Source organism: Geotrypetes seraphini, chromosome 6 (assembly GCF_902459505.1).
Source record: "Geotrypetes seraphini chromosome 6, aGeoSer1.1, whole genome shotgun sequence".
NCBI lineage: Eukaryota > Metazoa > Chordata > Amphibia > Gymnophiona > Dermophiidae > Geotrypetes > Geotrypetes seraphini.
The window spans coordinates 120,688,037-120,703,085 of record NC_047089.1 but is presented as its reverse complement, the minus strand read 5'-3'; the positions used below and the strand labels follow the sequence as shown (position 1 = coordinate 120,703,085).

Below are 15,049 nucleotides of genomic sequence, written 5' to 3'. Positions count from 1 at the left end.
TGCCATAACATGACTATACAAAAGATCTGCTGCCCTTTCAAACATATATGTCATTGGCTATACAAGCATTTACTTCTCCAAAAGTACATGCCTCTTCTAGAATACTGAGTGTACTTTACCTCTGGCATGGGCTCAAACAATGTCCTCCTTCGTTTTGTAAACTCCTTCATATCAGATAGGATTTCATGTTTCACTTCTGGAGGCAGGCAGGAGAAGTCTTCTGACTCAATGTCTACAGAATGAGGGTTCTCAAAGAATTGTTCCTAGAAGACATCAAAATATTTGTCTCTATGATACTTCACATTTGTGACCATTATTCATGACAGTGTACTTACTGCTCCTAGATGTCCATACCATGTATAAATGGAATAATTATATCAAATTATATAACAAAGTACTCTAAATCATACTGTGTTTTGGATTCATGTCCCCCAGAAATTATGAAAGCAGCTCAATTAGACTTTAAACTATCTTTGCTGAATTATTTAACCGATAACTTAAAAAATGGAAAATTTCTCACTAATAATGAACATATTATAATAACCCCAATTCCAAAAAATTGTAAAGAATCATCAGTATTAGTAACCAACTATAGACCAGTAGCATCCATTCCATTTATTGTAAAAATCATGGAAGGATTGATACATACCCAACTGATGGAATATCTTGATCAGTTCTCTCTTTTACATGAAACTCAATCTGGCTTTAGACCTTTGTTTAGCACTGAGACAGTAATTGTGACTATCTTGGATAATTTGCATTTCTTGTTTAGTAAGGGCCTTAATGCCCTGGTCATGCAATTTGATATGAGCTCTGCTTTTGACTTAGTGGACCATGGGAAACTGTTACAATGCTTAGATGCAATTGGTATCAGAGGAGAGGTGTTAGACTGGTTTTGAGGTTTCCTGATGTCCCACACCTATCAAGTACGTTTTAATTACGATCTCTCTAATACCTGGAGCAATCCATCTGGCATGCCACAGGGGTCACCATTATCCCCATTGCTTTTCAATGTTTACATGTCTTCTTTAGGTGCGCAATTGACCCAGCTAGAAATAAAATTATTTAGCTACGCAGATGACTTTACGGTCATTATCCCATTCACTACCTCTCTATCGGAAGTAGAGAATGACACGGGGAAAAATTCTGTCCCCGTAACTGCCCCATCCCCGGACCACCATCCTCTTCACTGCCCCGTCCCCGCTGTCCTCTTCACCGCCCCGTCCCCGTCTCTGCCGTCTCCTTCATCGCCCGTCACCGTCCCCGCTGTCCCTTTCACCGCCCCGTCCCCTTCTTCAGCGTCTTCTCTCCATCCCCTCACCCCCAGCACCCTTCACGCGGGCCAGCAGCTCCCTCCCGCCGGCCAGCCATGCATTTCCCTCCTTCCCTCCCTCTTACCATCTCTTGTGGCGAAACTGGCAATTTGTATAAGGCTATGCGCTGTATTACAGCCAGAGCCTTGAAGTCGCGTCAGGTTGCCTGCTAGAAAAGTCTCCTCCGATTGAACCGGAAACAGGAAGTTGCATCAGAGGAGACTTTTCCAGCAGGCAACACGACGCAACTTCAAGGCTCCGGCTGTAATATAGCTCATAGCCTTTTAGAAATCGCCAGTTTCAACAAGAAAAAGTAAGGGAAAAGGAGGGAGGGAAGGAGGGAGATGCTTGGCCGGCCGGCCGGCGAGAGAGAGGGAGCTGCCGGATCAAACGCTCATTCACCGCACGTGCTAACCATTCACCGCTCCACGGGGCGGTGAATGGCCTTGTCACCGATCTCATGGCGACCTTTTTTTTGGTCACCGTTTTGGCGGGTTACCCGCAGCTAGCAGCGGGTAACAACCACCGTGTCATTCTGTAATCGGAAATTACTCCTAAGGCAACAGAAGTATTAAATTCAATGGAGCAATGGATGACTGAATTCAGACTAAAGCTTAATTTGGAAAAAACAAAATTCTTTGTAGCTTCGCCACACCTGCTCGACACAAAAACATCATTGTGCATCAATAAACTTAGTTATCCTATTCAACCTACTATGAAGGTATTGGGTGTTACATTGGACCAGAGCTTAACCATGAAAGACCAGGTGGACTCCTTGGTTAGAAAGGGCTTTTTTACTCTCTGGAAGCTTCGGTCCATTAGAGCATATTTTGATGTTTCATCATTTAGAATTCTGGTACAATCCCTTATACTGAGTCAACTTGATTACTGTAATATCGCCTATTTGGCAATTTCCCAGAAGAATATGCGGCGATTACAACTGGTGAAAAATGCGGTGGTCAAACTAATTTTTGGGTTGAAGAAGTTCAATCATGTAACACCTTCCTACCGATTTCTGCATTGGCTGCTGATGGAGGCACGGGTGAAGTTTAAGTTTGGATGTTTTTGCTTTAAGATACTATTCGGTTTAGCCCCTAAATATATAACGGAACTTTTCTCTCTCTCAACCAACAGACATAAGAGAAGCTCACACTTGAATTTTGTTTCTCCACCAGTTAGGATGTAAATTTAAAAGACATCATCAACAATCATAGGAGGTACAGCAGGCCGTGGTGGGAGCATGAGCGGAGGAACTAGCATTATGGGACAAGCTGGAAGATTTGGAAAACCGGTCCAGACGGTGTAATCTCCGGATCCGGGGGGTGCCTGAGGAGAGTGCTTATCAGGACGCCCAACAGACAGCCCTGGACATTTGCACCGACATCCTCACCTCACCAGTGCACTGGCCGGTGAGGGAAAGAGTGCAATAAATTGATATTGAATGAGCGCATCAGGCATTAGGGCACCCTAAATCAAACTTGCCCCGAGACATTGTTTTATGTTTAGGAAGTTTTCGGGTGAAAGAGGAGATTTTTCATGCAGCGAGAAAGCTGAGGGATTACAAATGGAACACATTGAAGGTGGACATATATCAGGATGTGGCAGCTGCCACATTGCAGAAGAGGAAGGATATGCAAGCGTTGACCATCTATCTTCGGAGGGAGGGCCTCCGCTACAGGTGGCTTTATCCTTTTGCTTTGGCCCTGATGGTGGGGAGTGCAACGAGTTGGGTCCATACAGTGGCAGAGGCCTGGTTGGTGTTGAAGGAACTGGGAGCTCCTAATCTGCCAGAAGGGGGAACCGCCGAAGTGAGAGTGGAGGAGAGAGCGGGACCTTCAGGTTGGCGGCGGAAGACCAAAGGGGTGATGGCAAGGAGTGCAGTGAGCAGTGCGCCCACAGGACAGTTCACTTGAACAGGGCAGCTGCTGGTGTTGGGACTACATAGTAGGCAGAAGGGCCAAAAAGACTATACTGGGGAGATGTGCAGTGGTTGTGTGATGGGTGAGGGAAGGAGATTCTGTTTGTGGAGGTTGATTGTGCTGGGGATCCGGGTGGAGTGTCTTGCATACATTTTGTGTACATTTCTGGGGTAGCAGGGGTAAGCATTGGGGAGGCTGGGGTGGTAGTGTTGCTTCTTTCTCAAGGGATCTCGAGATCTGTTTGGATGGTCTTGAGATGTAGTGTTGGGTTGGGACAAGAGGGAAGTTGGAGGGTGGAAGGGGGGAAGGTGGACGGTGGGGAAGGGGTTGGGAGTTGGGGTGAGGGGGTTGGTACTCTCTGCCCCACTTTGGTAGCGGGTGGTCAGTTGATGCTATGGTGGGGCCTGGTCAGGGGCTGGGGTGGCTGGGTCCCACGGGTACTGATGGTGGAGTATGTGAAGTGGTTAGTGACCATGGATCATAGTTAACTTTGTAACTTGCAATGTGGGGGAGATAAATTCCCCCATTAAGTGCTCCAAAATTTTGCAATACTTACAACACCATAAGGTGAATGTGGCACTTCTCCAGGAGACCCATTTGACTGATCTTGAACATACTAAGTTGAAACAATGGTGGGTGGGGGAGTGTGTAGCAGCTTCTGCGACAAGGAAACACAGGGGGGTAGTGATTTTGTTCCGTAAGGGCCCCTAGATAATCTACAAATTTTGGCTATGGATGGGTAGGGCATATATGATCGCACAACAAGACATGGTATTTTACTGTGTCTATGCTCCTAATGAAAATGACCCGGCATTCTATGCTACTGTGCGCTTGCTGTTGCCTTACGCACAGGTTTCCCTGATTGTGGGGAGAGACTTTAATGCTGTTCGTGATTCTAGTTTGGATTGCACAGGACCGGGAGGGGCTCTACGTTGGGTAGGGGAGAGAGAGCTCCAAAAATTTAGTGATAATCTTGAGTTAACTGACACCTGGAGGGTGCTGCATGGCGCCAAGAGGGATTATACCCACATGTCCCGGGCGCACGGTACTCAGTCCCGCATAGACTACATTTGGGTGACTGAACCAGTGTTTCAGGACCTGGAACGGGCGGATATAGGTCCATATACAATATGGGATCACGCCTGGGTTCATGTGAGGTGGACGGTGGGAAGGGGCCTTCAAGGGTGTGGCGCTGGGTGTTTCCGCTTGCTTTGTATGGGGATCCGAAATATAGGGAGAGGTTGTTAGGCTTGTAGAAAGATTATAAACGGCATAATGCTCACGCAGAAGGGGACCCCATTTTATTCTGGGAAGCTGTAAAAGTGGTGTTGAGGGGTGATACCCTTAGTTACAGCAGTCATGTGAAAAAGGCTCGCGATAGGGAAATTTTGCGGTTAGAAAGGGACATAGCTAGGGCCCTGAGATGGTACGGCTTGTCTGGCGACTCCATGCACAGACAGGAGTTGAGAGAATATCAAGTGGCCCTCAATTCACTACTGCACCAGCAGGCACGAAAATCTCTTGCCTACTATAAGTACAAGCTTTATAGATATGGGAATAAGTGGGGGGGGAAACTATTGGCCCACCTGGTTTCAACCAGGACGGCCCACGTAGGGTTCAGGCCCTGAGGAATGAGCGGGGGGGGGGGAGGGGGAGAGAGTTACAACCGATCTGGAGATCGGAGCTATATTCTTTTGCTATTTTAAGGACCTCTATGCCCCCCCCCCCGTCCGAGGAGGAAGTATCGGCTGGCCCCTATTTGGATGGGATAACGTTGCCCCGTATCTCTGAGAAGGAGCATCTGAATGCGCCAATATCGCCGGAGGAAGTGTATTGGGCAATTGGGAACAGTCCTCCGCTAAAGGCACCAGGCGAGGATGGCATGCGCATTGAATTTTATAAAATTCTAGGAGAGGAGATAATTCAGCCGCTTGCTCGGATGTTTAATATCATGGTTGGAACAGAGGCTCTACTGGAGGGTTTGAACATGGCCCGCATTTTGGTGTTATCTAAACCAAATAAAGACCCCCCAAAAGCGGGCTCCTATCATCCTAAATCACTACTGAATACTGTCACCACTCTGCGGCCCGAGACTGGGACTCCACAGCACTACTAGTGGATAACATTGAAAGAACACCAGCGTGTGACCTGGCCTGGAGTCACCCTGCAGGAATGGACTGACACCAAAAAAAACCAGGATTCAAAATCAAACCCACACCTACTGAGGTCAAATGAAGATATATCACTTTACTGTCAATGAATAAAGTCAAAAATGGCATACAAAAACAATAAGCATTGGTTTTTGTTCAAAACAAAACATAAAGCCAAAACCCCAAATAGTTAAAGAAAAAATAAAGTTCAGTTTTTCTTCTTTGCAACCAAGCAAGAAAATTCTGTCCATGAGCACTGGCTCTCCACAGAGCCCCTAGCTACTGCGCTCCAAGCCTGCCCTCAAGCAGGGTAAACTATTAACAAAGTGCTCTGTTCAGTTCTTGGCACTGCTTATAGTTTTTCCGTAGAAGCCTCCAGCAGATTTTGGGTAGCACTGCTGGGTGAATTAGGAGTGTCCCAGGTTTGTCTTGCAATAACAGCTTTTATATTTAAATATTTTTTTATTGAATTTTCCAGAATAAACAAACATCTCAGTACAGCCAAAGTACAAAAAAGAAGTACGTGTATCCCCCAGCCTCCCCTCCTCCCTCCCTCCCACCCCCCACCCACCACCCAAATTCCACATCTGCAAAACAGAGGAATTCTCCATCCTCCCAGATTTGGCCTAAAGTTCAAAGTGCATTATCTGCCAAGTATTTGAAAGTTAAACCTTGTCACCCAGCTAGAAATTCCAGAGCATACTGAATTGCTGTCTGAAGGTAATGTTACTGGTCTGGGGAGAATTGTTTACCCTCAACTATGCTACAAGGCGAAACTAATAGCAGTCGAGAGTTCGGTAAGGAGTATTTTTAATTCTGGATCAGGTACCCAAGGGACTGCCTAAATAGGGATAACCCCCAAACTATACTGTTCTATTTGCATTCATGTTTTGGTTGCTCCCCCTCCCCCCCCCCCGACCCAATCACTGATTATATGAAGCTGTGATGTTGTGTGATAATGATGAGAACAAGAACTCCAATTCCTTCCTTTACAGTTAAACCACATAAAGCTGCTCTTTGAACTCTAGGTGGTCGCCTCTTCCAGATATTTATTTATTCTGTACTCTATACTGTTCTCCCAGGGGAGCTCAGAACAGTTTAATTCTGGTTAATTTATTCTGGTAATCAAGCATTTTTCTCTGTCTATCCTAGTGAGCTCACAATCTATCTAATGTACCTGGGGCAATGGGGGGATTAAGTGACTTGTCCAGGATTACAAGGAGCAGTGTGGGTTTGAACGTTTGAACCCACAACTTCAGGGTGCTGAGGCTGTAGCTTTGACCACTGCACCACACACTTCCCACTCTTCAGTTTAATCTATGAAAAAATGCTTATCTTTCCATATGTTTAGTCCCTCCCAGAGGTATAATTCTTCCATTAAAATATGGCCTTTTTTTGACCGGGGGGGGGGGGAGGGGAGGAGGAAATTAGCCTAATATTAAAATTTCAGTGCCCATCAAAAAGGAAACTTCACTTCAACTGTGAGGCAATTAGATTTGAAGCTGTCAAATTCAGTATTTCCAATTTGGTCATACTTGTCTTAAACCCAGATACCAACCCATATTCTAGCATATTCTCACTTGCGAGAAAGATCATTCAGAAGAGATTACAGTCAATAGCACATTGTCTGCAAAGAGCATTATTTTGTGTTCATTGCCCTCACAGTGTTCTCTTTGGATCTCAGTATTAGTTCTGATATGTTGAGCAAATGGTTCCCCAAATAAGTCAAACAGTAGGAAGGAGAGTGCACAACCCTAGCAGGTCCCCTTATTAAGTTCAAAGGGTGTCATATAGGATCCATTGATTTTTAAACAGACTAAAGGTTTTCTATACAGCATCCGTACCCATTCCAAGTAAAGACCTGTGATTCCTACCCATTGGAGCACCTCAACCATACAGAAAGATTAGGTTCTTATCTTGGTAATCTTCTTTCTTGTAGATGTGTCTATTAGTCCTGAATGCTAGGGTCTTGTATCTGAACCAGCAAGATGCTTGCATAAAACTGTCAATCATATTTTTCAACTCCACCTCCTTCCTATGGAGCTGCTCCTGCCCCCTCAGTTTTTACAATAGCAATCAAGTATCACAGTAATAAAAGACATAACAGGAAGGAAGAAAACAGAGAAAAATCCCTGACACTACAATTGTGTTTTGCTCTGTAACAAACATAGGAAATAATATTATAACATTTAAACTTGTGCAACCAGCACCAAATATGTACAGAGCTCATAGCTATTCACATGACCTGCTAACAAGCAGAACTTAAACCAGACTGTATAGTCATGATGATTTACCTATGCATCATCTTTTTATTTTTAATTCTCAGCTCCTCTGAGAGACAGAAAATTATTCAAATCCAGATTGATCCTCAGGTAGAAGACAGGCAAAGCCCATACACAGGGTGGGGTTTCAGGACCACTAGACATCTACAAGAAAGAAGATTACCAAGGTAAGAACCTGATCTTTCTTTCTAATGCAATGTGTCTAGGGACGTATCAAAGCAGTCCCCAGAGCCTAGGGTGGGCCCGCTGTGCCTTTCTTTAAGACGGAAGCAGCATCCTTCCCACCTAAGCCCACCCTATAGAAGGGAAGACCATGTAGCCACTCTACAAATCTCTTCAGGCGAGACAGCCCAAATCTCCACTCATAAGGCAACCCCTTCGCTAGTGGAGTGTATTTTCAATGTGATCGGTGGTTGTTTACCACAACCCACATACGCGGAGGAAATGGCCCTTTTAATCCATCTGGAAATCGAGGCTTTAGATGCTGGCCTCCCTTTCTTGGCATGACTGATGAGAACAAAAAGGTGATCTGAAAGGCATAACGCATTGATAACTTCAAGGTACAGAAGAAGCACTCAAATGACATCCAACATATGAAACATTATATCCTTTTTCTTAGATCCAGTAGGTCGAAAAGTGGGCACACAAACGTGGAAGACCAAGACTACCTTTGGAAAAAAAATGGGACCATGCATAAGGAGAGCCCTGCTTTCTTGATCCTGTAGGAAAGAGCTTGTGACTTGGAAACTGCACAGTTACTTACCGTAACGAGTGTTATCCAGGGACAGCAGGCAGATACTCATATATGGCTGATGTCATCCACGGAGCCCTGGTTCGGACAGTAGCTAAAATGTATGTGCACCATAAGAACTTTAGAAAGTTTGTGCCTTCCCGCCCGACGTAGGCGCATGACTCCTCAGTTCAGTAAGCCAACCAGGGGAGGTGGGCGGGTTGCAAGAATATCCCTGGATAACACCCGTTATGGTAAGTAACTGTGCTTCATCCCAGAACAAGCAGGCAGCATATTCTCATGTGTGGGTAACCTTCAAGCTAACCAGAATGGGATGGTGGAAGAGCTGGCCTTTTAGGAAAATAAATTTTGTAATACTGCTTGAATAGGTGAAAGTATGAACGAGGACCAAGTGGCAACTTTTCAGATTTCATCAATAGGGGTAGAGCAGAGAAAAGCCACTGAAGCTGCCATAGCTCAAACCTTATGTGCTGTGACATGACTCTCTTTTTTTTAAAAATTTAATATTTATTGAATTTTTCAATATATTCAAGCATACAACTTGTACAGAAAGGAAATTTAGCAAGAAATTAATACAAATGAAAACATATATCAAAGAATATCAAATATGAGCATAAATTTCTACTCAAGTCCTCAAACAGATCCAAGAAGGGAAATAGGCGAATCAAAGAAATTATTTAAACCAGGCAATAACTAGTCGGATGAGATTAAAGCACCCTTTCTTAAACTAAGCACTTTCTTTCTCCAGAGATGCAGTTGAGAGAAAAGTTGTCAGTTGAGATGGCTCAAAGAAAACATATTTATGAGAATGATAATTAACAACACATTTACATGGATGTCGCAAGTAAAAGGTCGCCCCCCAGAGATAAAACACCAGGTTTCCTTAACAAAAATTCTCGTCTCCTTCTCTGCGTATCCTTGGCCAAATCTAGGAACATCTGAATTTTACAACCTAAAAACTCTTTTTGTTTATTTTTAAAGAAAAGTCTCAGCAACCAGTTTTTATCTGGTGCGAGAGCTACTGTCAAAAGTAAAGTTGCCGGGGTCACTAATTCTCTATCAGACATTTCCAAAATATTAGATATATTCATTAAATCAGGTCCCAATTTCTGTTGTTGTTGCTGTTGTTGGTCTTGAGGCTTATTTGGAAGATAATAAACCTGCGTAAATGGTGGTAATGACTCTTCAGGAAGCTCCAATACTTCCGTCATATAGCGTTTCAACATTTCCCATGGGGCTATCACAGAAACCCTAGGGAAATTTATCAGTCTGAGGTTATTATTACGAGAAAAGTTTTCCATTGCCTCCATCTTCCTTCTTAAGTTAGTATTGTCTTTGATTAATACCTCAGTAATTTGTTGGGATACTTTTAATTCTTGATGAATATTTTGTGTTGAAGTTTTTGAGTCTTCAAGTTCTATCTTTAAATTTTTAATCTCAATTTCATGATTTTTTAGTTTCTTTTCTAATTGTTGTAATTGCGGGTTAATGGATCTTGCCAAATTGGCTAACAGATCCCACAGAGAGTCTAATGTAACCTCTCGGGGCTTCACAATTTGAAATGGTTGTAGTTTTAATTTAGTTAGCTCACCCTCTGGCAGCGTGTCTCCTACTGCAGTCTGTTGAATTCTCTCATCCCCCACTGCTTCTTCCTCAGTCTCCTCGTTCAGACTCCTCTGCTCCAGCAGGGAGTCCTGCAGCACAGTCCCCCCGTAGTTCTCCTTAGCCTCCAAGAGGAGGTGAACTCCAACCTCAGGAAGTTCCTTCTCTCGCGGGGAACTGGTCGACTGAGGGCGTGGGGGAGGTGCTCTTACTTCGGGGCTTAGTGATGTCTCCGGCCCCATGGTGAACGTCGTTGACGCGCCTCCGCCATGCGTTTTCTGCGGGGAACTCCCCGAAGCTGTCGGCGTGCCCTGCATTCTCCTCATTAACTCCTCAATGATTCCGAAGACAGCCGTTCTGGAGCGCTGCGAGGCTCCAGCAGCGCTACGTCCCCTCCTCTTCGGCATCGCAACAGGTAAAGAGTTAAAAGTAGGCAAAAATATTTTAAGGAGTTCCCGTGAGAGTGAAACTCAAGCGACTCCTCGTGCGGCCATCTTGGATCTCGTCCCTGTTTTTCAGTCAGTCCAGGGATTTTCCACTTTTTTCCTTCCGTATTTTTCCGACGGAAGGAAAAAAGTGGGAAATCGTTGGACTACTTGTATCTGTGACATGACTCTCAAGTTGTAGCCCAGCCTGAGCATAACAAAATGAGACGCAAGCAGCCAACCAATTGGAAATCATCTTTTTGGAAACAGGATGCCCCAACTTGTTAGGATCATAGGAGACAAAAAGCTGGGGAGATGATCTATGTGATTTAGTCCATTGCAAATAGTTAGCCAATGCTCATGACGAAATGTTGTCTTTCTGTGTGTCTGTCTTTTGTTCTTGTGCGCTGAGATGCTTCTGCTCCAGCTCCCTTCTCCCACCTACCCTTAAATCACTCCTTTGCCTGCTTTAGTTATTTTTGTGTTCTCCTTGGACCTGTTAGATGAATGAAGAATTGCCCAATTCCAAATCTTTTGCACTTCTTGACAAAGAAGGAGAGACCCTGTTCCTCCTTGTTTGGTACATAGTACATGGCTACTTAGTTGTCTGTACGGACAAGGAGAACTTGATCTTGTAGATGCTGAAAAGCCTTGAGGGCATTGAAAATCACGCTAAGTTCCAACAGATTTATATGATGATGATGATCCCTGGTAGACCAAAAGCCTTGAGTGCGTAGGCCATCCAGATGAGCTCCCCAAGCATAGATTGATAAATCCGTTGTGAGAACCTTCTGATGAGGGGGCATGTGGAACAGCAATCCTCTGGAAAGATTGGAAGAGATTGCCGTAGAGACCTGACTGTAATGTTTTGGGAAAGCGGGTCGAGAGCCTGCGACCACTGAGAAGACAGAGACCACTAAGGTATCCATAGGTGAAACCTGGCGAAGGGAGTCACGTAGCCATGTGTCCCAGAAGAACCATCATGTGCCTTGCTGAGAGCGATGGAAGTTGAACCATATGATGACAAAGTTGGATAAGGGTGTCCTGACACTCCTGAGGCAGAAACACTCTGAGTTGTACTGTGTCGAGCAGAGCTCCTATAAACTCAAGTCTCTGAGATGGTAGAAAAACTCATTCTCTGTTCAATTTCCCTTCTGTAAAAGGTTGTAAAAGCAAGAAATTCCTAAATCACTCTTTAGTATCTCAGGCAGCTTCTCATGAAAAAGAATTTCAATCATTGTTGCTCACAGCTGTTTCTTACAGACATTTTAGAAAACAGCTAAAAACCTATCTTTTCTCCAAATACCTGACTAGTTGACTCATTCAAATATACAATTATGTTTAATGTTTATAATCTTTTGTAAACCGCATAGAACTTTTTGGTAACGTGGTCTATAAGCATAATGTTGTTATGTTAAATTATGTTGAAGATGTGATTTGGGAAAGTTGATATTGAACCTCAAATTCTGAAGAAACAGTATAGTCTGATGTGTTGTTAGGAGCACCCAGTTGTTCAGATAAGGGAAAACTTGAAGTTCCTGGGACTTCAAAGCCACTGCCACTACTACCAGGCATTTGTATACCCTGGGAGAAGATGCCAGGCTGAAAGGTAGAATCTTGTATTGATAGTGGTGGTGTGCCACTTGAAGTCTGAGGAACTTCCGGGATGCTGGATGAATTGGAATATGAGTGTAGGCTTCCTTGAGGTCTAGAAAGCATAGCCAATCATTGAAATCCAAGAAGGGATACATAGATGCTAGAGATAACATCTGAAATCTTTCTTTGACAAGAAATTTGTTGAGAGCTCTGAGGTCTAATATCAGTCGAAGACCTCCCATCTTCTTCAGAACAAGGAAATATCAGGAGTAAAACCCCTTGTTCTGCTGGTCCAAAGGAACCATCTCGATGGCATTGAGAAGGAGTAGGGAATCAATTTCCTGAAGAAGAGAGGACTGTAGCGTGTTTGAAGGAAACTTTCTTGGAGGATGATCTGGAGGATTGGTGAGAGCAACCTTCTCGAATGATATTGAGAACCCAGAGGTCGGAAGTGATTAACTGCCAACGATGATAGTAATGTTGCAGATGACCTCAGATGGGAAGAGGAAGAGTCAGATGTAAATTATGGAAACTATGATCTCTAGTAACTGGTCAAAAAGACAGTAGATTTGGAAGGTGCAGACATCTGAGGTTTTTGAGGATGTTGCTGCCTTTGCTTCTTTTGTTGTGGTCTGAAAGAAGCAGACGGTTTTGCTGGGTAACGCCTCTGGTAAGAAGAAGAGGGTTTGTAAGGTCTGGTAATGGATGGCTTGGGTTTAGGCTTAAGTAAGGAATCTCAAGACTCAATAGTGTCCCCAAAGAATTCATTTCAGAGACAGGGGATATTGGCCAGCCGATCTTGGAGGTTAACATCCATAGCCGCAATTCTGAGCCATGCCAATCTCCTAATGGCCACAGATATCGCAGAAACCCTAGATGATAATTCAAAAGCGTCATAAACAGACTGTACCATATGTTGTCTTAACTGAGTAAGGGTGCTAAACATATGTTGGAATTCTGACATCCTATGCGATGGAAGAAGTTTGTATTTAGGCTTGAGATAACATGCAAAGTAGAAGTTATAATTGATGACTTGATTTGCCAGCATGGAGTTTTGGTACAGACGTCTACCAAACCTGTCCACAGTATGGTCTTCTCGCCCTGGAGGAATTGTGGCGTAAACTTTAGAAGGAGCAGACTTTTTTATGTTTAAATCATTTTTATTAAGAGCAAGACTCAGCAAATAGAAGAAAACTATACAATAATAAATGGTTTTCTAATCATAAACCAACTCCAAACCCCCCCACCACCCACCCAACCCAGGTAGCAGCAGCGGCAACCAAAGCAAATTACATAAGCAAAGGTATTAGGGACAAAGTAAGGAACAAAAGAGCAACATTAGGTACCCCAAATTTGACGCTGAACATAAGAAGTAAAAGTAAAACTAAAGAACTGCCAACATTGGCAGAACAACCGTCCCGCTTTAGAAGTCTTATCAACAATGTCTCTGCGTTCCAGCAACATTTGTTGTAACTACAATGCTCTCCACTGGGAAATGGTAGGAGGCTGGGAAGAGAGCCGTTGTAACAGTATACACTTCCAGCCCAGCAGCACAGTCTTCCGAAGAAAAGCTGAACATCCCGGTCGTGAAGGATGAAAACGTATCTGCAAAGGGAATTGAAAACTCGGATGTAGACGCCAGGAGCAATTCCAAAGATGCGCCACAGAGGACACCAGCTGGACCCAGAAGGAAGACACGAGCGGGCAAGTCCAAAACATGTGGCCAAGAGATGCCAAAGGTTGATTGCATTTACCACAACAATGTCCTATACTGATCCCCATCTTATGCGCTCTATTAGGTGCATAAAAGGCACGTAAAAGAAATTTATAATTGCGCTCCCTCTCAATAGAAGACAAAGCAGATGAGTTGCCCAAGCGAACACCCTTACGGATCATCTCATCGGAGATGGGAATCTGAAGATCAGCAGTCCATTTCTGTGCCAGGGCAACATAGTCCAGGTCACCCGAGAGCTCTTGTAAAAACTTATGATAAAATTTTAAAGGTATCGGCTCCTGAGCCATGAGGCAAACCGCCTCCTGCAACTGTTCCTGAATGTCCTCCTTCAACACGACCGGGGTCAGAGCCTTCAGGTAATGTTGAAGCTGTCGATAGGCGAACCAATCCGCAGGAAGTAGGTGGAACGTCGCCTGGAGTTCTGCAAATGATAGAGGGAGACCAGCACGTGTCACAGCTTGAGACACATACTGGAGGCCAGCGCAGGACCAACGCTGGAACAATGTAGAATCCAAGCCAGGCAAAAAGTCCCCATTTCCTAATATAGGAAGGTAAGGCGTTCTGCGTGATGAGATCTTCAATAACCGACACAGCATCCGCCAAGCCTTGCGCATAGCAGGCAAGAAGGGGTTAGACTGTAGCTGTGGTAAATCAGGCAACTGGGGAACATGAAGGAGATAACTAAAATGATAGGGCTGAAAATGAAAACACTCAATATCAGGCAAGGAAAAACAGGCAGAGTTACAAAACCAATCATGAATGTGACGTAATTGGCAAGCAAGATTAAACCTAGAAATACACAAAAGGCCCAACCCCCCTTGATCAGTTGGAAGCATTAGTTTGGATAATGATATCCGAGCCCATTTACCCTGCCACAAGTATGCTGAAAGGTGAGACCGGTGTTGGGATAAATGTTGTGCCGTTAACATTAAGGGAAGAGTTTGCAGTAAGTAAAGCCATTGTGGGAGTATCATCATGTTGTAAAGAGCAATGTGTCCAGAGAGAGAGAGAGGATATGTTCGTCAGTTATGTAACGTGTTAGCGGTACGACGGAGTAGGGGCAGTACATTAGAGCTATAGAGCCTAGCTAGATTCTGTGGGATAGCCACCCCTAAGTAAACCAAATGAGAGGAAGCCCATTGTAAGGGAAACCCCCCACTCCAGATCTGCCTCACCTCTGGCAAAGTAGGGAGTGCCAGAGACTTTTGCCTATTTAAGATCAAACCCGAATAGATATTAAACTCATCAAGGAGTTCCAACGCTCGAAATAACGAGC

At 44.3% G+C, this 15,049-nt stretch overlaps 1 protein-coding gene across 5 annotated transcripts in view; it reads right to left on the bottom strand.

Moving 5' to 3' along the window:
* LOC117363217 (DNA repair protein complementing XP-G cells-like) overlaps positions 1-15,049 on the bottom strand; it is a 650,515-nt gene that overhangs the window by 349,468 nt on the left and 285,998 nt on the right. For all 5 annotated transcript variants that reach the window (XM_033950644.1, XM_033950648.1, XM_033950643.1 and 2 more), the window contains one exon: positions 120-263. In XM_033950644.1, coding sequence (XP_033806535.1) covers positions 120-263 — 144 coding nt within the window. The remainder of the gene's footprint in view (positions 1-119; positions 264-15,049) is intronic.